The sequence below is a fragment of the Uloborus diversus genome, chromosome 7 (assembly GCF_026930045.1).
Source record: "Uloborus diversus isolate 005 chromosome 7, Udiv.v.3.1, whole genome shotgun sequence".
In the NCBI taxonomy this organism is placed as follows: Eukaryota; Metazoa; Arthropoda; class Arachnida; order Araneae; family Uloboridae; genus Uloborus; species Uloborus diversus.
The window spans coordinates 34,469,419-34,493,169 of NC_072737.1; the positions used below are offsets into that span (position 1 = coordinate 34,469,419).

At 31.2% G+C, this 23,751-nt stretch overlaps 1 protein-coding gene across 1 annotated transcript in view; it reads right to left on the reverse strand.

The window, feature by feature from the left end:
- Positions 1-2,190: 2,190 nt before the first annotated feature.
- The window catches only part of LOC129225498 (DNA replication licensing factor mcm4-A-like), a 42,885-nt gene continuing 21,324 nt past the window's right edge, over positions 2,191-23,751 (reverse strand). Inside the window, exons 12-19 of the mRNA XM_054859926.1 lie at positions 19,911-20,013; positions 19,637-19,813; positions 19,455-19,548; positions 17,426-17,580; positions 15,001-15,118; positions 7,676-7,917; positions 5,308-5,521; positions 2,191-2,370 (exon numbers count right to left, since the gene is read on the reverse strand). Of these exons, the coding sequence (XP_054715901.1) occupies positions 2,272-2,370; positions 5,308-5,521; positions 7,676-7,917; positions 15,001-15,118; positions 17,426-17,580; positions 19,455-19,548; positions 19,637-19,813; positions 19,911-20,013 (1,202 nt within the window). The 3' untranslated portion in view covers positions 2,191-2,271. The remainder of the gene's footprint in view (positions 2,371-5,307; positions 5,522-7,675; positions 7,918-15,000; positions 15,119-17,425; positions 17,581-19,454; positions 19,549-19,636; positions 19,814-19,910; positions 20,014-23,751) is intronic.

Below are 23,751 nucleotides of genomic sequence, written 5' to 3' on the forward strand. Positions count from 1 at the left end.
TTTTTGTCACTGAAACTCCACTTGGTATTTCATCACTGCCATTTAATTTTTTTTAATACTGAGAACATTTTCTTTCTTTTTTTTGTTCATCACTAAATTATAATTGTCAGCCTCGGTTCTACGCCTTTCCTGGCGACGACCGCCCTGCTTTTACGTGTTCATTGTCCCCTACAGATCATTATTACAGGCAGCTGTTAGGGCTTTAGAAGGTCCTGGCCAGTTATGCATCAAAGATTTTTTAATCAGCTGATGAATTTACAGACACATAGTTAAACATCTGATTACTCACAGCATAAGTTTGCAGAGTTTTTTTTTTTTAATTTTGTAACCATTACTTTTCATGCAGCGATTTTCCTATAATTCGTTCAGAAATATACTCGATTATTGTAATATTTTCAGAGATATTTAAATATTTTTTTTTTAAAAGGAGGAAAAAATTAAAAGAAAAGAAAAATCATTTCTTTTTTTTGTACTGTTCAATGAAAAGATTCAATGCGGCCCACCGGGCTGAGGCTTTCTTGTGTATATTATTCTTTGTGTATTGGCTTAAGCGTTCAGGTCAGTGGAACCCCATTCAGGGTATCTTTTCTAGAAGAACTTTAATGGGGAAGTACCCAGAGATCTGCCGATTTTTTTTAAAACAATGGTATATTAATATTTGGTTGAAGTTAGTTCACAAATAATTTCCATACTTTCATCTCCAATATTTTTTTTTCTATTGGCAAGACTTTAAGACAACTACAGATACAAAATAACTGGATTAAGGATATAAACAAGTAGACAAAGATGCAAAAATATAATAAAAAGCAACGACCAAAAGTCTATGAATCTAAAAGGCCTCTGGCCTCCCAGTATGGGCTCGCAAGAGAGCGTTTGGAAAGAGAAGGGAAAATGACGAGATGGTCAGTATCCATGATCCATCCCCAGGGCCCAATTTCCCAATAGGCAGAGTAGGCAGTTGGCTACGGCAACAAAATTTTCAAGGGCGGCAAATTTAGCTTTTACCACATTTCTTTTATATATATATATATATTTCTCTTGAAATGAACTACTAACTAGCATTTATTTCTTTTAAATAGAGACATCCTTTTCTTGTAATTTAATAATGTTTACTTTCACTCATCTTATAAAAATGAAATATTTTTCAAGCATGTGGTAATAGATGTGTGTAAAACAGTAAGTGTGAAGAATCTCCAACAAGATTGGAGTTTTCCTTACTCAAAAGAAAAAAGCAGGTCTTGGGGAAGGGGGGTCAAAGAAGTTATATTTAACTAAGAAAAAGCAAATAATGTTGGGAAAAATCTCAATTCTTTTTAGAAAATTTTCAGTTAAAAATTAATTTGGTTGAAAGTTTGATTAGGAATCTCTAGAAAATTAAAATTCTGTTCCAAATATTCACAAGTCATAATTTTTAATAGCATAATTTTAAAATAAGAATAGCTTCAATTTAAACTTTAAATATTTAAGTGACAATGACTAACTTTTAACAGTATGCAAAAAAAAAAAAAAAAAGCCATTAAAGTTCTGTATTTTTTTTAGGAAGGAGGGAAGGCTTAATTTGTCGCTCAAGGCAATTTCCCTGCTATGAAAATTACTTCTTTGATGTAATTGAGAAAATAGTCCCAGATAAATGAAGATAAAATGTATTTCTATGAAAAATAAAAATTCGAGTTAGGAAAAAAATTGGAGAAAGAGAATTAATTAAAATACTCTACCTAGGGAGCATATTTGCCCCTCCCTGTCCCCCTCAGGTGCCCATGTACCTGGACACTCTGGCATCAAAGATAATGAAATAGCTGATGACCTTGCTATCCGAAAGGTTCTGATACACCTTTTATTGGTCCTGAACCAGCAATTGGAATTTCAAAGAATCTTACTGACTACAGCTATTGTTTTTTCTATCTTATTGCCAAAAAAAAAAAAAAACAGTTTCGGGACTGCCGTAACTTGGATGGGCAACGTCCGACTATGGAACCTAATAGGGGCTATCCTAACCCCAGGGTCGAACCCTGGCTTACAATGGGGAATTAAGAAAGCAAAGGTCTGCACATGAGATGATTTAATGATAATAATACATTTAAAAGTAACAAGGAAGTGCAAAAATGTTTCAAAAACTTACATAATTTAAACTTTTCTGAAAATTTTATTTAAAACTGTTAAGTCAAATTGAACAATTAATTTGAAAGCAGGTTTAAAAATATGTACAAAGTTCTATTATAAAATCAATTATTTGCATTTGATGCCATTACAAACAGTTCTAAACGTTTCACTTTAAGTGCACAGACGGATACTTGATCTTCCAGTTACAACAATAAATTCATCATCTTGCAAATCTTTCAGCACTTCTTCAAACATATCTCTGGTGATCATCTATGCAAAGAAATAAGTACTTTACATCATTTTGTCCAACTTTTACATTTATACTTCATACAATTCAAGACAAAGTACATAGTTAAATGCATGCTAAAACTATCTCTTATTTTAATTTCCATAAAATAATTAAAATAGTTCGAATTTTGTTTCATTGCACAACGTCTGCATATTTTACAGTCTTGAGATGCATTAGGTAAACAAGAAAGATGTCAATCTACATTGGTTATATATACACAGGGTTCGCCAATATATATCACAATACATATTTGATATTTATTCTGAAATTATCATGATATTTTGATATTTTTTTTCCAACTATGGTATTTTCAACATAAAAATTACATTAATCATAGTAATATTGCTTATTTATTATTAAAAATAACCAAAAAGTTATGTACTATATTTTTATGATGCATTAATACATCATTAATATAACAAAATAATATAATATTCTTTTTTTTATTTTATATTCATAAAATTATTAGTAATGTTACAATTTTAATTCATATTAAAAGCACCTAATTAAATATTAAACATAGGTTGGAAAAAAAGAAAATGTCTTATGACTGCTCCTGACTATTGCATATTGTTTATTTCTGAATCATATAATTGTGTAAATCTAGCTAACAGAAGACAAATGAGTAAAACAGCTAATGCTAAATTAACTACTAAAATTGACATAAATGTAAAATGAAATATTAGATATGAATAATGAGAGAAACCTTAATTTTAAGTCTACATATTATAGTAATAATTAAAGAGTGATTTGAGGATGCATTTACTACTTTAAAGACATTAGTTTGTGTTGATTTAAAATATCGGATACATGTCAAAAGATCCAATATCTATCAAAATATCTGATATTTTTGATATTTTCGAAAACATCATGATATTTTCGAACCCTGGTTATACAGTACAACCTTGATATCTCAAATCTCTGGGGACAAGAAAAAGAATAGAGTTATCAAGGTTTTGAAAAAAAAAACACAAACTCACATAATTACACACACATACGCTATATACATTCATATATGTACTATGGGAACACTGAATTGCGATTGACAAGTTATTCATTATTTGAAAGCTTCCATCTCTGTTTTGATGTAACAATATCTAGTATTCAATTTTTCACTGGCTCCTAGATGTTGTTTAGCTGGATTGTTAGATGCTTCTGAATAAACAGACATTCTAATTTTAATTTTTCAACAGCTTCTTAAATCAGTTTTTCTCACTAGCCTAATAATTTTTTATAATTATGGAAAAAGTGCAGGAATGAAGTTTGAAATGAATAACAATTTTAATTTTGTTTTCTTCTCTAGAAACTTTAAAATTCAAATTTTATCTTCAACCAATAGCCGCCCACAATCAAAAACTTTTTCACAGCCATTTTGTAGGGGTTAAAAAAGCTGAACCATGAGTAAAGTAATTTCTGTTTTCGCTAGAAAACAAACAAAAAAATCGACCTCCTATCTTCAAAATGGGCAACAGATTCCAAAGAATCTTAACTCTGGGAAAACACTGAGATAAAAAGGACTACAGCAACTCCCTCAACTTTCGTACCCTAACTCCCTTATTATCTTGCATCAATCTTCTAGTCTCAAAATTTCTAAGAAAAGGAATGAAAAACTTCTGGCAAGTGTCTCTGGAACTGGTTTTGTTACAAAATTTGTCAAGGAAAAATGACAATTGAAAGCTTCTGTGCAAAAATTTTGACATATCAAGGGTTTTGAAAAATAAGTTTTGAGATAACTATGGATAAAACATAAGAGTTTTTATGGAAAATGCAGGGTGTCATTTCCCCCCCCCCCCCCGAAAAATCAAGGGTTTTGAGATAAGGAGGTTTGAGATATCAAGGTTAGACTGTATTTTAAATTATGAACATAAAACTTTGATAAGGTAGATTATTCTTCGAAATTAAATGCATTCTAACCTTTAAACCAGAAAGGAATATTTTCATAAAAAGACCGTTTCATTTTTTTTCAAGTTTAAGCTATGTTTTCATCATGAAGAATTACTAAAATCAGCCTATTTTCTTCTGTTCTAATAGCATTCATAACTATCTACAACAGGGGAAAAAATCGTCCCAACTATAAGTCTCTTATCGACTGTTTGAGACTCGAAATGAGGAAAACAAGACTTTTGTAACCATGATTTGACAACTGAAAATTTCTAATTAGGCTTAACTTAAATCATTTATTTCTGTACACAAATAAAAGTCCATTCTTTCAGTTTTACAATAAGCTTTGTTTGATCTTATTATTTTTAACAAATTAATTATGGCTTTTAGAAAAAAGATCAAAAATGCCAAATTTTACTCATCCAGGGGGCAAAAAAATTATATCTCAGAAACGAAAAATTTCCAAGAAAAAATAATACAGCTTGAGATTACAGAATATTGATATATATTACCCACCAAATTTCATCAAAATCAAAAATTGTGCGGCATGGTCCACTTGTTGATTTAATATGGCTCATATGCATTAGGGCTGATGCGTAACAGATAAAATACATAAATTTTGTGCGCAATTTTATTTCTATGTAATATTTTAGGAAATAATTCAATTAATTTTTAAAAACTGTTTAAAATATGATGCTTTACTAGAAGTTAACTTTACTGCCATGCTGAGTGGCAGCTGCCTCACGGGAATATACAGTGGCAACAAATCCTTAAAATTTGTATACATGTAATTCAAAATACCACTTTCAAACTACTAAGTGTATTTTATTTCATACTAAACATTTGATTGATTTTTGCAATAAAAAAATATGACAATTTCAAAATAACTTAACAGTAAAAAGATTAAATTATGAGATGACTGGTCATTTATGGCAATTCAGTGCATATTTTCATTTTAAACATATGTTAAAATAAATATATGCAAGCATAAATATGCAAATTCTGATGAATCTCACACTTGAGAAAGGTATACTTACAATATCTGAGTTGGTCTTCAAATCTTCGAAAACTTTCTGATAGACAAAAGTCTTTGTAGTTTTTCCCTTTGCTTGAAGCATTTTTCTTAAGTTCTGACCGATTTCTGTTCTTCGGCGTCGAGCTGTGTTACTCATTCCAGTAGTAAGAATTGAAATATCAATCTTTCCTGAGGACGGATCTGTGGCTGATTGTTTCAAAGCTTCTCTATGAAGTCTGAAAAAAAAACATTATTTAATCACATTAATTTTGTAAATACCTTAGCACAAACACTTAAGAAAATAAACCGTTCCAGGAAAGAAAAATAAACAAGCAACAGTAAAATTAAAAATTTTAAAACCCCCCGACTGAGTCGCAACTGCAGTATCAAGAGGGAAAATTGAAAATCCTTTTAAAATCCTTAGATAATTAAAAATAAATGTCGAGTATTTTATTTGCTATTAAATAGAAACTGGCAACAGATAAAAATTTTAAATCTTTGAGTTTGATTTCCTTGTCAGCCAACAATGAATTCGCTTATCAATCACATGAATAAAGGCTTAGCTGTTATTAAAATCAGCATTTAAAAAAACGTTATAATTCAAATTCTATGAAACATGGAAGTTTCAAACACATTCTATCAGAAGCAGATTTTTTTTTAAATTTTGGCATTAAATTTTAAAATTTTTAACTATGTTTTCACTGCAAAAATTGCAAAAAACCTTTTAGAGGTTTTTAATAAATATCTTCGTTAATGTCATCCAAAGATGCAACCTAGCTAAAAACACTCTCAATCATTCTCCTTTCGAACATTTTTCTTTTTTTTCGTTCGAAATCGGGGCATCCGTTTAGGCGTTAGAGTGCCACAGAAAGACACACTGATACACAGACACGTCAAACTTATAACCCCGTCCTTTTTGTATCGGCTGTTAAAAAGACTTATGATAACATATTACAAACAAAAACTGTTGCCACTGATGAATGTAACCAGAACTAGCTCCATATCAGTAATTATACTCCATGTGGCCTAGTTTTAGCAATGGGATCTAACCAACTTGCTTAATTAAGTGGTCTCAAATTTGATAATTTTAAGATAAAAGGTAAAGTTTTAATACTGAATACGTTGCAAACCACGAGTCAAAGACACAGCTGTAATTAAGCTTCAAGTGATGTAGTTTTAAATCAAAGTTGCAATCTCATGGGACATAATGAATTTGTTTAATTGTAGCCTGTTTTATATCACCAATATATACCTAACTGTATTCTACATTTTAGAGCCATGGAAAACTTGGGTACAGTAAAAATACTTTCATTTATTAAATAGATTTTTACTTGTGTAAAAGCTTCATATCTTATAGCATAGAATGCAGAACATTATTTTTCAAGTCAAAATATGCTGTATCAGATGCTGTGTATAGAACACATATCGATAGGATACAGAGGAATGAAACAGACTGAATAAATAAATTGAACAAATCTCTCGGGAGGAGAAAAAGGATCAAGACTTAAATCTTTTCTTTTTATGCACAAATAAAAGTTCATCCTTTCACTTTTACAATAAGACTTGTTTGCTCTTCCTACTAATTAAAAAAAAAAAAAAAAGCTAGAGCTTTTTTTTTAGAGAGAACAAAAAATATCTCAGTTTTAATCTCAGAAATAAAATTTTTCCAAGAAAAATATATAACAGTTTGGCGGTACAGAATATTGGTAAGTATTACCTACCAAATTTCATCGAAATCAAAAAAGGTATGGCACGAAAATTTCTGAAAATTTGTTGATTTTATATGGAATGACCCAGTTATGTTTCAAACTTTTTCACTATTGTCATTAAGAAGATATATTTTTCAAACTGTTGTGTGCTTTTAAATTTCGGTAAAAGCATCTTAAATGCAACACCATATCAAAGTTTAAATACTAAATTGAAGTAATTACTTAAAATCAAAACATTTTGCAAAATTTATGAGAAATAAATAGCATGTAAGTAAAAATTCTTTCCAGCTTATGTAGAAACATATTTTATGATAAAACTCACTGGACCAGTCATATTCTTCTAGATTATTAGTTTTTTTTTAACAAGTAACTATTCTTTCAGAATTTCTAATGCTAATCTTTATATAGATTGATAATTAAGTTTTAATTTTACCTATGTTAATTGCACTAATTTGCTTAAATATTTAATTTTTGGCTTAAAATATTTAAGGGGTTTTAAATTTTCAAACTGAATTTCATTTTAAAAAAAATGATGACAAGCTCAAGACAAATGGTTCTTTTTTTGGAGAACTGGTACTTTTAATAGCCTAAGTGCTTCTCGGGAGGACACTAATTATGGCTTTTTTTTGGGGGAAAGGGGCGAGAGTTGTAGTTATTAAGTTAAAAATAATATTAACTAACCTTTTTGCTTCTTCAACATCCATCAAATCAACAACAGTAGAGAAACGAACTTTGGCATGAGCTTCTGATAATCTTATTAAAGATTCTAACTGCCGAGGATAAGCTGAAACTTGACCTCTTCCAGCTCCAACTTTTCTCATCTCTACATAAGCATGAATTAATGCTTGTGAAGCTTCTTCACTTAACTTAGGATGAATATAAGTGCGAGCATATGCAATGTAGTCTTTTAACAAGCTCATATCCTAAAATAAAATATAAAATCCCACTATGAAATAATGAATAATAATAATACAAAAAAAAAAAAAAAAAAAAGGGGGAAAAAACAACTTTAAAAAGGTGTCTACTCAAAAAAAAAAAAATCAACTTCCCTGATTTTTTTATACCACAAACAAAATTTTTCCAGGTGCTTTTTTAAAGGTTAGTTTAGCTACTTTCGCTATTTTTGTAATGGTTGGCTGGGCTTATGTGACATTTTATTACACGTTACGTTTATATTTCGAACTATTACATCCATCCATCCCTAAAACAGGCTTTGTTTTTTGTGTTTTTTGGGAAACTTTGAGAACTTTTAAAAAATTACTTCATTAAATTGTTAAACATCAAATACATCTCCTCATACAGGCAAGGGGCCAGCCTGGAATCTTATTTAAAAAAACTTGCAATTCTGATACCAGAGAAATAAAGAAATCCAACTTTGCTTCCAAAATTTCACTGCACTTCAACATTGATTTTACTGTGTCATAGGCATTTGTATTCGGTTCAACATTTGCAACCTCTGCCTTTTGAACAAAGATCTTTAGGTGTGGCGAAAAGTCTAAAGCCCTTAGTGCAACAGCTGAGCTCTCTACCCCCCAAATGGAACACAATTTTAGAGGAAAAACTTTTTTCTTTTGTTGATATTTTTAGTTTGTTTGGCTCTGATTCAAGAGGAATTGTTTCAAAGCATTTAAACATGCGTAAATTAACAAACACATCTCTATCGAGATAAAGAACGACACAGACACCTAAGTAATACTGAAATTAAAAAATAATCTATAAACGAATCTATAAATTAGTTTACCTCCCTATCTTAGTTACTATGAATAGCTTATTTACGAGGTTGTTTTGAAAAATAGAGATACAATGGCTCGCATTCCTTAAAAAAAATTTTAATTTATAAAATGTCAGTTACTTTTTATTAACTGGATTATTTATTATTTTTTGTAATAATTACCCCAGTTATCCAAACATTTGTTAAGTCAGGGTACAATCTTTTGTACCACAGTCATAGAAGTTTGCCGTCTGTGTTTGGAACCACATTTCAACTTAATCTTTAATCTCATCATTGTTGTGGAATGATTTTTCACCAAGATGTGACTTCAGGTAAAGGAATAAAAGGAATTCGCTGGGGTCAAGGTTCGAGCATCAAAGATCACAGACGGCAGACCTGTTTTTTGTTCGTCATGAATATTGGTCCTACCTTCAGAGAAATGGCGACACCATTTTGTAACATTTTGTCGATTGATAATGTCCCCATAAACAAACAATTTCTATGAGAATATCTGCTGGTTGATGACCTTTTGCATAAAGAAAACATATGAAGGAGCGTCCTTTTCATTTGGCGGAATTCTGAATCGGCGCAGCAATTTTAAACAAGACCTACTCCAACCAGAATCAACATTGCAATGCCGAACGAACGCGAGGAGAAAGCTAAAGGTTCAAGGTTAACACTTGTGTTGCCAACTTGCTCGCCAAAAGTTTTCTTTTCCTCTGGCATACGGTGTATCTTTACTTTTCGAAATGCCCTCGTATAACTGGTAGGGGAAAACTAAACAGTTTTTCACAGGTAGTTGCAAAAGCAACCTAACTACCATTGTTAGGGGATATAAACTTTTCAACCTCAAAGGGAAACTAGAATGTGCAAAACCAAAGAACAAAAGGTGGGGTTGAAGAACTGACTTAAGGAGAGAAATATTTCCTTTTAGTAATTTCAAGTGGCATGCATTTCTGACCAAATTTATTTTACTAAACTGAAAAAAAAAAAAAAATCCTTTGAAACTGGTTATAATTTTAAAATGTTTCCAAATTTTCTGCACACAAAAGTACACTTCACTGACATTTCCAGTACAAAAAATGTCCCTAACATTTCCAGGCTTTCCATGTGGGTAGACACCCTGTTTGAATAAGCGAAAACGTCAAGATAAAGAAAAATTTACTGTTGTGGCACTTGCACTTAAAATAGAGTTAATTACTTTTTAGAAAGCAGTTTTAAACTTTTTCTTTTTCCTTTTCTTTCTTGGGGGGGGGGGGGGTTCATAACTGACAAAGGGCCTTGGTTCTTGGCAGTTCTGCAAGACACTCCACAAAAATTTCGATTTTTCAGATAAATGTTTCATTATATGAACTTTATGAAGAACTAGCTGTACCGACACGGCTGTGCTCTTGCAATAGTGTTAAAAAAAAGTACTTTTAGGATATATGAATTTCCCTTTTCACTCATATAAAAAAGATTTTGTTTGGCTAGGTAAAATGTATGTACAAAATTTTATTTAAGCTTCCATAAAGTAGTAAAAAATACTGCTATGATGATGTCAACTTCTTGTCAAAACTCCCGCTTCCAAAGAAAATCACATCTAATTTAAGTACCCTTTACAATAATTCAAAGCCACTGTAGCTAAGTATTTTAAGTAAAATAATAAGAGTATAAGTTGCAAATATCCAATTTGAAAGAAATTGTCAACAGAAAAAGCAAATAAATAAAAAAATATTACTAAGTTTAGATTTATTGCCAAAAATTTTTATAAAAAGAAAAAAAAAATCAATAAAAAGAAAAACTATACTTATACATGCAAAATAAGCAGACAATAATATTTAATTCCAGTGAACGAATTTCATTGGTCACGCAGCAAAGGACTGAATCAAGTGTAAATCTTCCTTCCTACCTTAAGAACCAAGAATGTAATTGCAATACTTTGTACATATAAAACAAAATGAAAAACTGTGATTCCCTTGTAGGAAAGAGAGTTTAATTTAAATATTTGATATATTTACATTAAATGGCAGACAAATTTTGAACTATTTTTGCCCTATGCCAAACAAATTCCCATGGCTTCACTACTGTTTTGGTGAAACATCCAAGCTATTCAGACAATAAGTCTTGAAATTAGAGGGTTTTGAAATCGTGACCCTAATTATAACCACTTTGCATATGCATGCCAACTTTAGTAATTTGTGCCATAACAATAGCTTCCTCAAGATTTTGTGAATTTGATTTTAACAGCAATATTACAATGAACAATTAAATCCAATTCAATTTTAGAAAGCAACTGACTTTATGAATGGAAAACATTTATATGTATCGTGCGAACTATAAAAGGTCATTATATTTTGCCACGCATTTTTAAAACAAAATCTAAGTTCATTAACGAAGAGCTTTTTGTAAACATATACAAGATTAAGTGAATGCTGATATGTGTCTTAGGAATCATTAAGATTTGCTAAATCGTACCCAAGGAAAATGCTAAAATTCAAAGGCAAAAAATTATGACAAAATACGAAAGGAGTATTTGGTCAATAATACACCAGTGTTGCCACTCAACTTTGGAAAAAAATTCCCTGTATGCAACATTACAAACAAGCATACACCATACCTGCCAACATTCAAAGAAAAAAATCCAGTAGATTTTTTCAATGTAGCGCAATATCGCTTTTTCCCATGTTATTGAGGGGAAAATAGGGATTTTTTATTATCTCTTAAAGTAAGTACAATCATATGCAAGTTCCTTGAGTCATATACAGAGTTTAATTGATGAAAATATTAAATGGAAGAATAAAAGTTAAAGTAATACTTTTTCAATGAAAAGTTATTTAGGGAAAAAAAGAATTTCAATCACGAAAGAGATCGCAAACGTAAACAAGAACTGATGTTGCCAGATTCCAATGTGCTAAAGTTTGAAATTGAGTAGGAAACTTTCAAACAATGGAGTAAAAGCGCTAAAACGATGTAAAAATTTATTTTAAAGGGGTTTATTTTTTTCATCTTCAAGAAAATCCCTAGATGGAAGGATTTTTTTTAGAGATTAATAAAAACCGGGAGATTTTCAATAAAAATCGGGAGACCGGGAGAAATGTCAAAAATCCGGGAGTCTCCCGGAAAATCCAGTAGAGTTGGCAGGTATGATACACTGATAGTTAAAAAATAACATTAATATCCTGATAGTTTCATCACAGGGGAAAAATACCAAATAAAAATATAAAAAAAGGGGAAATAAAGAAGAATTTCTTAACTGAAATAATATGCAGATTGATTATATACAACTTTTTATACAAGAAAAAATAAGCCTTCTCGTAACCAATGGCGTAGTTACAGTTTCTGCCGCCCGGGGCGGTACCTCTCTTTGCCACCATTTCATTAAGACATATCTCTTAAATTAACCATCGAAAACTATTGAACTTGAAATTGAGAACTTTATTTAAGGATGAAAGGAGACTAATTTAATCCTTATTTTTCCTACAAAAACAGTGAGAGGGAGTGTCAGGCGCCTATCCCGGAGAAATATTCTACATTTACATCAAAAATCGTAGTTAAAAGTAATGTTTAGAGGACGTTAAGTTAATGAGGAAGGTTCAGGAGCTCATGACGGAAATATTTAAACTTTGAGCACTGAGAAACACAAATGTAGTCATACCAAAACCTTACATAACGAAGGGATTTTTGTTTCCTTTGCCTCCAGTAATAGATTTAAAGTATGATTCACTTAGTTAGATTTTATTCTCAATAATGGCGCTGAATTGCCACAGCCAAAAGTATGCCGCTTGGGGCAGACCGCACCCCTCCCCACTCTAGCTATGCCACTGCTCGTAACCATTCATTAATTGGATCTAAAAAGTGCAAAAGTTAAGCAGAACAATGAATATTGACTAATTTAATGGTCTTTAAATTAAATTTGCAAAAAATTTAAGATGCAGGTCAAATAAAACAATAAATAATTTTTGTTTTTATGATACACATTTTAATATTTACTAAAATAAAAACAAGAAAAAAAGATTTAAGTAAAACTACCATTTTTTATTTTATTGATAAACTTAATTTTATTAATATTAATAATATTATTTATTTTGGTAGTTTATGTATTTAAGCATTGATTTTGCAAGTTCAACTTCAAAATTCCTTGCATTTTCCAGGTTTTTGAGGGAATTTTCAAAATTCCCTGGATTTTCCCTGTTTTTTTTTTTTTTTTTTGGTTTTTGAATTTTCAGTTTCTTTAGGTTTCCCTGTTGCGTGGCAACTCTATACACACTTTTATTTTGACGACATTTTAACCAAAAAACAGAAAAATTTTCTGCAAAAAATAGTATTTCTCACGGTTCATCTTATTAGAGTAGATTTTAGATACAGTAGACTCCCGCTACAACACGATTCAACTTACGCGAAATGGCTATAACGCAAATTTTAGAGCTAACGCGAATTTCTCGTCCACAACAAATTTTTTTGGAAGGAAGTATTGACTTCGTAATTGACAACTAAATATCGATTTTGTGAATGTTATTACATCCCTTTAGCATCACTGACAGCGAAAGTTCCCACATCAAATTAATCTACGCATCACGTTGTTAGTGCATCAAATAACCGCTCAGCAGCTTTCATTTATTGATTTTTTTCCCCTTGATTTCTAAACATGAAAGTTGATGAAATATAATGGCACTTTAATGCGCTGTTTCATTTAACGTTAGTGAAGATGAAGGGGGAAAAAAGTTTCTGGTAAAAAAAAAGTTTAAAGAGTGTGGATGTGCTTGAACAACTACAAAACGTCGACAGTAGCAACACAATGAGTATGAGTAAATCTTCCATACCCGTAAAAGTTCAGAAATTAGTTTCAATATCAAAGCTTGCAGAGTCTAAACAAATTATAGACTATAAAAATGGAAGCTGCTCTTGTATTAATGGATTAAAGAGATCAGGAAAAGGAGCTGTTTCCGTAAATGGAAACATTAAAAAAAAAGCCGAAGCAACGGTATTTTAAAATATATTTAAAATATATTATTTAAAATATATTATGAGTAACGATCTGATCATGGAATATAAATTATCATTTTTTTTTACTCCTAAATATTATAACTGTATCTGCTGTACAGTACTATTATAGTGCATCATTTCATTATTACTACATACTATGTGTACCGTGTTGTTTTATTTTATGTCTTTCCCTCCAACCCATCGATCATTCATTTTGTGCATCTCAAAGTATTTTATGTTGAATAAAACAGCTTTTTTATTTTAAATACTATAACAGTTAAAATTTTTATGTAAGAAACTCTAATGTATAGTTGAGGAATGATTTAAAGCAGTTTGAGCGGTGTTTACAAATGTCTAAAAGAATTTGATATGTTTCTAAAAAATATTGTGTACATACATTATTCCACAATGCGAAATTTCGACTTACGGGAGGAGTCTTAGGATGCATCCCTCATGTAAGTCGGGACTTGACTGTACTTTTAACCCTAAACCCATCAAAACACAAATAGTCTGATATTCAGAAGAAAGTACTAGTATATATTGGCCATCATGAAATTTTCTTCAATAACTTAAGAATTATTAGATCTAATGTATAACTGCTCATGTGATCATGTGCTACAAAATTATGATATTGGCAAAAACAGGAAGATTGGCAAAAACAGATAATTGGGAAATTGGAGATCTTAATGTATTAGTGTTAAATTTTTGGCACCAATGCCTGTTCAAGACATGTCTTTCTTTTGCATGCGTAAACAAAGAGTAGGGAAATATCTATTTTTGTAGGGTTATCATAAAATAACAGGGTTACCAAAATAAAATTATGCATGCAAAATTTGACTGCTGCTCTAATTTCTCAACTATTGAAATATCCCCCCTTAAAAACAGAATCAAAGAGCGAAAATTGAAAGTCATTTTAAAAGCCTTGCTTATTTTAATTACTGACATTTTATTTGTTAACAAATATAAGGTGGCAACAGACAAAAGTTTTAAATCATTGAGATTTTTTAGATCATTTGCCAAAAATTGTCAATGAAAAGCTTTCTCGAGAAGACGACATTTTAATATGAATTATCTTTCACATTGTTGTTTTAACTAAGCAAATTTACAAAAGGTTATTCAAAGTTTACAAACAATCATAAAAAGTACTTAAAAAAATGTTTATGTTTCTCTCAGAGGAATTAACACATACTTTTGATCTAAAGAAAGGGGGTTTAAACTCGTCTGAGGTATGAGAAAAATTTCACATCATGTAGACAAGGGACAATATTAATACTTTGAAATATTGGTTGTAATTAGAGGTGGTCTCTCGCTTCACAAAAATTTTACTTACTAATAGTTCTTCTTGTTCTTCATCAGGGCTTCTGTAGTATAAAGAAACCAAATGTCGCGCCAATCTTCGATCAAATACCTCATCTTGAGGATCCAAAATGAGGAAAATTAGATCAAACCTGTAAGAAGTTTTTTTTTATTGCAGATGATATTTATTCATGTCGATGTTTTATGAAATCAATTTAAAAAAATATCTTCACTTTTTAAAAAATATATCAGAACATCACAAATGTATTTACTAAGTAAATAATTCAAGGATTTAGGCTCCTAGCATTTTTGCCAAGATCTCTCTTTTCCTCTTTTTTTGCAAAGATGGAAGGAATTGTAAAATTTATGAACTTTGCTATATAAAAAAAAGAGCCATTGACTAAATTATCATAAAACTAAAAGAAATAAATTGGCATTGAAAAAGTTATTTTTAAGGATTTAGCAATCTACTTTTAAAACAGCAATAAAAATAATTTTTCCTTTCTGTTCATAATAATAATGTACTTCATTCCAATATTTTAGTACTTCATTCCAAAATTTTAAGACAACTTGGCACACTAGGTAATACCATATGCACTACATAAAAGGTGAAAAACAGTCCTGTGTAGCAATAAAGAATACTATTAGACACATTAGTGATGCAAATGCATTATTACTTACCTAAGAAAATTCTCACACCATTCACCAATGTCTATATTTAAAATACATTTAATAAATTAGGGAACTACGCTCCTTGCTCACTGTCAGCCACCAACCAAAGATTGCCTCCCCCCCCCCACAGACAAAAGGAAGTTGATGGGAAAATGATAACCAAGCTATACTGTCTGATATTTTAATGCGAAACCTTATTCCAATTTGCGCATGCGTCAGGTCTCTTCTGATTTTATTAAAACAAGGGTGATAGCAAGAAGAAAGTAACGAGCAAACAAAAACTGAATGCATCGGGAAGTGCGTTTCCTTAAACCATCACCCCTTTTTCAGTTGGAACCGTTCGCAGCTGCTAGTTGCTGAGTTTGAGAACAGACAGCAGATGTGGAGTTTCTGAGCACCTAGCAAAATCAGAGTTTTGTACGTTAGAAAATTAGTTTTCAAATTTACGGTCGCTATAAGATTTTGTGCTTTAGTTCCATGCTTGAATTAAGTGTAATCCAGGTCCATTATTTAGGAGGGAGTGTGGGGGGGGGGGAGGGGGTCTAGAGAAAGCAATTGACCCCCCATGGCTTTGAGAAAACAATGTATTTCCTTTCCACATATGGTTTCCATGTAGTTCCTTTCCATATATGGCATTGTTTTGGGGTTTTTCAACATAATATGCATTGAGTATATGCCCTTGAACCTCCTCCCTTCCACCTCTGGAATTTTTTTAAATGACTGGCCTGGTTTAGCCTGGTACTTTTGTTAAACTAGAAACCCCTATATCTGCTGTACTCATTGAGAAAATTGGAACAAGCTTAATCTGATGCAGAAAAAAAAAGCGCTTTTTAGTGACATAGAACATTCAAGGCTGTGGGAAATCTTTTATGACAGCATGCAATTAGTACATTAAATTAGTACAAATCAAAATTGTACTTGCGAGCATATTAAGTTTGGGTTTTACCTTATAACTTATTTTAATATCATGTGAGGAAAACTCCAAAAATATGTAAATTGGAATAAGATATGAAATTTATGGGATAAATGCAACATGTGCTTTAAAAAGGACTTCATTTGAGCCGAAACTATTTCAGCAAGATACCTTTTTCGTAAGTCTGATTGTCAGACTTAAAATGTTTCAGGATATTTTATTTTAAAAATTGCAGTGCTCTTTCAATATTTTTTTAAGCAGCTTTCATCAAAGTTTTACTTCAAATAAAACCTTTTACTGTAACTCCAATTAATTTACAACACACCACCACAAATAATAACAATATCATTAACATGTACTATTTGTAGAAAGTTACACGTAATAGTGCACTAAGTCATAACATAAAACCAAGAAGTTAATACCAGATTATCATATGATTATTAGCAGATATAAGAGGTTGAAATCTTATTAGACAAAATCCAGAAGTACTAAATGAAAAAAAAAAAAGCTTTAAAAAAATTACAAGATGTAAAACAAGAAAAATAAAGTACCATTGGGGAATATTATCCAAATGTTTGATTATATGCTCATAATGCCTTTTAAAGACTTAAAAATTACATCTTTGCAAGTTTGAATGTAGTAACTTTACAATCTTACATAAAATTTTAATCAGCTTGGAAGAATGGGGGGGGGGGGGCAATGTATCAGAAATAATAGGCCATTCTATTCAGCCTAAAACCTACCAATATCAAGAGACTGAAAACAAGAGATGGAATATCAATCTAGTTCCCAAACTTAAAAATGCAGTTTTCTTAGATTACATTCATTTGATAAAATTTGGCCAGTTAAATTAAACTAATGGAAGAAAACGTACCTGGACAACAAAGTATGAGGTAACTGGATATTTTCAATAATTGTTTTGTTTTTATTCCACTGTGATTCCACAGGATTAGCAGCAGCCAAAATAGAGGTACGAGCATTCAGCTGACAAATGATTCCAGCTTTTGCAATAGACAAAGTTTGTTGTTCCTATGGAAGAAGAAAAAAATAAGTTAAAATATGAGTACATTTAAATACATTACAAACAGAAACAGGTATGTGATTGCCAATGAGTGAAAAAAAAAATGAAAAATTGAAAACTGGAATTTTTTTTTTGGTGCATTGTGGTATACATTTTCTAATTTGGAATACAATTTTTCAATCCACTAAAACTATACAAATGTTCCTCCATTTCAATTAATATTTAGATTACCAAAATTTTTTATTTTTACTTAAAAAAGAAATAAAGTTTAGTATTACATGAAAAATTTAAAAATTAAGATGACAGCAAAATAATATTAAAAATTTTTCAGTTACAACTTTAAAGATGATTCATGAAAGCTTTGTAGGCAAAATTTTTAATCCTGTTAAGGATGCAAAAAGGTTACGTATTCTTACACATAGCTGCTGTAAATAGAACAAAAAGAGGGGGGGGGGGGATGAAGACTGAAAAGAATGATGAGAAATGAGATGCAATAAGGAAATTGAAACTGAAGTACATAAACATGGAAAAAAAAAAAGGGATTAACTATGAGATGGATGTTACATGCCATTTTTTCATGGTTCTATCTTAAATTTATTTGCTGGAAACTCACTTTCAAAACACCAAACCAAAACATAAGAAAAACAAAAATAATAATACAGCGAATTCCAGATTATCTGCCGAATAGGGTGGCATGGTAACTGTAGATAAGCAAATTCGTGAATAATCCGCAAAATAGATAAAAAGTGTATGGCAACAGCTTTACAAGATCAATAACACCCACATACATTTAATCTTTAATGAAGTTGATAACAGCTGTAGTAAAAAATGTATGTAAAAACTAAAAAAGGATCACCTATATTGCAAACGGATCACACACATAAGAGTGAAAATGCTGCAAACACATTGGCGAGGGGAATTTTTTTTTCCGAAAAAGACTAGTTTGGTCACTTGTTTATGACCGTAAATAGTTCAGATCTAAAAATAACTGCAGTAATTAATGTAGATGTAAAGCAGTAAATAGTGCAGATTTTAAAATCAGGATTTTACTACTTCAATTTCGGTGACCATGGAAGTTTTGGTGTCATTGAAAGTAAGGGGGAAGAAAGTAACAGTAATGTTTAAAAAAAGATTTTGCACTTGTTTAGTTAATGGGTTCATTTATCTACATTTAGTTAATCATCGCTGAAAAAAAAAATTGTGAAAGTCCGCAGATAATTGGGAGTTACTTTGCATTACTATGGAAAATTTTCTCCACATCATAGTTGCCATCATTGAAAGATTAAAATTAGTCATCAGAGTTGATTGTTAACAATTAATTTGATTTTTTTTTTGCAAGAAGGCAATGAAATTTTACAAAAACAAACTTCAGCTTACCATATGAAAATTAATTTTAGTTATATATATATATATATATAATTTGAATGTTGAATATTCAAAATTTTTTTTTCTTGATTCTCATACAAAAACAATTTTTCCAATTCAGTAATGTTAAGAACATAAATAAGAAATTTACAAATAATTTATGCTACTAAAAATACGTAGCAAAGGTACACAACATGCATTTGTAAACTTGTTTATTGTTTTTACAATATGCATTTTTTTAGTAAACAAACTTAGAAACTGATACAATGGAATTTTTGATTACAGTAATTGAGTTTTACATTTTCCTCGCCAAGTATGTACTAAGTATAAATTCACTATTGAACAGAGACTACACTTTAAGCCAGATATTTAAGTCCCAAAAGGTTTGAAGTACACCCTCCATACTAGCACTGTAACTTAATGTATAAATTGAGCCAGTATAATGACTTAATTACAATAGTAAAAATTAAAAAGTGTTTACACAAGAAAGAAAGAAATCCATTAGCACTCTACTTACCATTACTTCATGTAATATTGAACGAGTGCTGTCACTCATTTTATCAAATTCATCAATGCAACAAATGCCATTATCACTTAATACCAAAGCTCCACTGTAAAATAAATAAATAAATAAATAAACATTATTCAAGCTGAAAATATTGTGTTAAATTGAAACACAGCAAAGTTTTGTTTTCTTACGTTTGCAAAACCATTTGTCTTGTTTCAGGATCTCGAGTGACATAAGCAGTTAAACCAACAGCACTTGACCCTTTACCAGATGTATACTGCCCTCGAGGAACAAGGTTATATACATATTGTAACAACTGAGATTTACTTGTACCAGGGTCTCCGCACAACAATATATTTATTTCAGCCCTAAAAAAAGCAATTTTGTAAATAATTTATGCATTAATTTTTATCAAACTGCAATTGAACTGCACGATCGGCATAAAAATTTTCATTTTTTACAAACCTAAATTTTCCTTTTCCTTTGTTGGCAAAATCTTTTTTGGTTCCACCAAAAAGTTGCAAAAGGATTCCTTTCTTAATATCTTCATTTTCATAAATACTTGGAGCTAAAGAGATTTTTTTATATATTACACAAGGATAAAAGTTTTGGTATGAGAAAACTTAAAAAAAAAAAAAAAATAAAGTAGCTGTGTGCTACAAAGTGATACAGTTAACTCTATAGCTTGTAAAAACTTCTGACTTATTGGAAGTTTGAATTATCTCACAAGTTAATCTCCTCCTAGCCTCTTCAAGAATGTATTTTCCTTTCCAGAAACAGTGCACGATAAAAACTGGCAGATTTGTGGCAATTACGAGTGGTCCAGAAGGAAATGTTTAAACCTGTTCCTCACACTCTTATATTAGAAGTGAGGCTCCCATAAAAGCAAAGCGACAGGCTCCCAAACCTATAAATCTGTTACTGATGATAGATTTATTAAGACACCCCCATTTAGAAAATTTGATTACTTACATTTCTTTTGTTCATCATAAAAAGTCATTACTTTTGTTAACAGAATTGAGTCATTCCACGTCATCTGACCTAATTTTTCAAATCGTCCCCACTGGACCATCTCCAATTTGGATATAATTTTATAGAGGCGTAGAGATGCTTTGAAACTAACCTATGCAAATTGTCAGCTTCCTAGATCCAAATCCTGAAGATCTAGGATCTTCGAAAAAAGTGATCCAAGATGGCGGATTAGCTTTTTGTGCCAAATTGTCATGTTTACACCAAGTTTACAGGAAATTTTATTACCCTGGAAGCCTGAAATTTTAGGCGATTAAAGTATGTTTGATCGTTAGTACAGGGTGTTTCAAAATGAATAGCGGGATTTTAACATGCTATAATATTTATTACACCAAACTTACAGCCACAAGTGATATATCAAATGAAAGAGAAACTCAAACAGTTTTGTTTGTTGGCATCAGTGAGCATGCGGGTGGAATGTTTCTGCTGCAATCCGCTAGAAAGTGCTTGTAGAAAAGAGGGCGACTAAAGAACAGAAAGCGTTTTGTGTTTTACAGAAAACTTCATCTTTCAGCAAGATGGTGCGCCGCCTTACTAGCATAAGGAGGTACGCGATTAGCTTAACCTAACTGTATCCGACCGCTGGATTGGTCGTAAAGGGCCTAATGACAGGGAATTTTCCCCATGGCCTCCACGGTCACCCGACCTAACGCCGTGTGATTTCTATCTTTGGGGGTTTATTAAGGACCTTGTGTATGTGCCTCCAATGCCAGCCGACCTTCCCGAATTAAAGAACAGGATTGAAACAGCTATTGCAGCAATTACTAATGAGACACTCATCAAAGTTTGGGAAGAACTTGCATATGGTCTTGACATGTGCCGAGTGACGAATGGTGCTCACATTGAACACTTGTAGGCTATTATGTAAAGCTGTTTGAGTTTCTCTTTCATTTGATATATCACTTGTGGCTGTAAGTTTGGTGTAATAAATATTATAACATGTTAAAACCCTGCTATTCATTTTGAAACACCCTGTATATTTAAGTATATTTGTGAATTTGAGCTCGTTAGATTTTGTGTAGCATGAGCGTGAACTTGTGAAAAAGTTCGATGGGAAATTTTTTTCCTGGATTTTAGGTTGTCATAAAATCTGAATAAAAAAAAATCAAAAGCTTGTACTGCGTGATTCCATTGTAAAAATGCTTGAATTTAATAGGTTACAGTTACAGAGCTTAAATATCTATTTTCTAAAAGATATTGTGATTCAAAGACAAGCGGGAAAAATGAGCCTGAAGTACTATTTGTCCTTAGCGAGAAAATCTCGTTCTACAATAAATCAAGAATGGTGAATGCCGTGACAACCGACTTATAGGGATTTTGCAACTGTTATTAGTCAGAAATAGTTTTTTATTAATCATTTAAAAAGTTCTTTTGCAGACTGAATATGTTAGAATCAGAAAAGTATTTTGATCAGGAAGCAGACTGATACACTAGACAGAACAAGATAATTTCCTTTTTTTTATCATATTTCATTTGCAAAGTATCTTTTTAAATGATTAATAAAAAACTATTCCTGACTTATAACAGTTGCATAATACCTATAAGCCGGTTGTCACGGCATTCACAGTTCTTTATTTATTGTAGAACGGGATTTTCTCGCTAACGACAAATAGTATTTCAGGCCCATTTTTTCCCGCTTGTCTGAAAGAACACCATCAGAAAGAAAAATTGTTTTTATAGGAAACAATATGTTCTTTCTCATGGTACCAATGAAAAGAAGATGCAAGGTGACAAACTTGAGCTACAAGGCATTAAAAACAGGCTATTCTTCATGTGAACTATTTTGATAGCCACTTTGGATGCCAATATCTTTTAAAAAATCAATATTTACGCTCTGCAAGTATAACCCATTAAAAACATGCATATCGACAATAGAATTACAAAGTTCAAGCATTTGAATTATTTTTGTTCAGAATTTATGACATTCTAAAATCCAGAAAAAAAAGTTTCTCTGCTGCGTTTTGTCAAGACTTTGCACAGTTGCTACACAAAAGTTAATTAACTCAAATTCACAAAAATACTAGAATGCATTGACAACCAAAAGTACTTTAAGCTCATAAAATTTCAGGCTTCCAGTATTATAAAATGTCCCGTAATCTGAGATTGAACATGGCAATTCATTACAACAGATATAATTTTAAGCTTGTTTTTTATCCTTATTCGAAAGAACACCATCGAAGAAAAAACTTATTTTGAAAGGAAAAAATTTATTTCTTTCTAATGGTATAAACGAAAAGAAGATGCGAGATGACAAACTTGAGCTATAGCGCTTTGAAAATAGGCTATTTTTCACTTGAATGGTTTTGATAGCCACTTTGGATCACAATATCTTTTTGAAAATAGATATTTAAGCTCTGTAACTGTAATCCATTAAAAACAAACATTTTTACAATAGAATCACGCAGTACGAGCTTTTGAATTATTTTTGTTCAGATTTTATGACAACCTAAAATCCAGGAAATTTTTTTCCCGTCACGCTTTTTCACAAGTTCACGCACATGCTACACAAAATCTACAGAGCTCAAATTCACAAAAATACTTGAATATACTAACGGTCAAACATACTCTAAGCGCCTAAAAATTCAGGCTTCCAATGTAATAAAATTTCCTGTAAACTTGGTGTAAACTTCGTAATTTGGCACAAAAAGTTAATCCGCCACCTTGGATCACATTTTTCGGAGATCCTAGATCCTCAGGATTTGGATCTAGGAGGCTGTAAATTTGTATAGATTAGTTTCAAAGGCATCTCTACGCCTCTATAAAATTTCATCCAAATCGGAGATGGTCGAGTGGGGACGCCTAGGTCACTTGATATGGAATGACTCAATTAAGCAGCAACTTCCCCACATTTTCAGAATTTTCCAGCAAAATGTTAGGGGCATCTGAAGTTTGCTAATTGGCAGTGAGGTACCTATTCATCATCATCAGAATCTGCACAAGCAAACTTTACATGAACAGCTTGTACAGTTGCTTCATTGAGCCTAGACTTTGACGTAGTTAATTTTTCATCAATGCTCATGAAAAGTTAACAGTGGCCTTAAGCCAATTCAAATCATTTTAAGTTGCCAAATGGGTCTCATTTGTCCTTTTTATGTCTGGAAGGATGATTGGAATATGAAATACCAAAAAAGAGCACTGTTGTAAAAAAAAAAAAAATTGCAATTTTGAAAATTGTTTATACAATTTCAAGCCATTGGGATTATATGATTTTTTATCCAGAGAAAAATTGCAGAAATTACATTAAATCAGACTACTTTCCTTAGTTATAGAAAAGCAA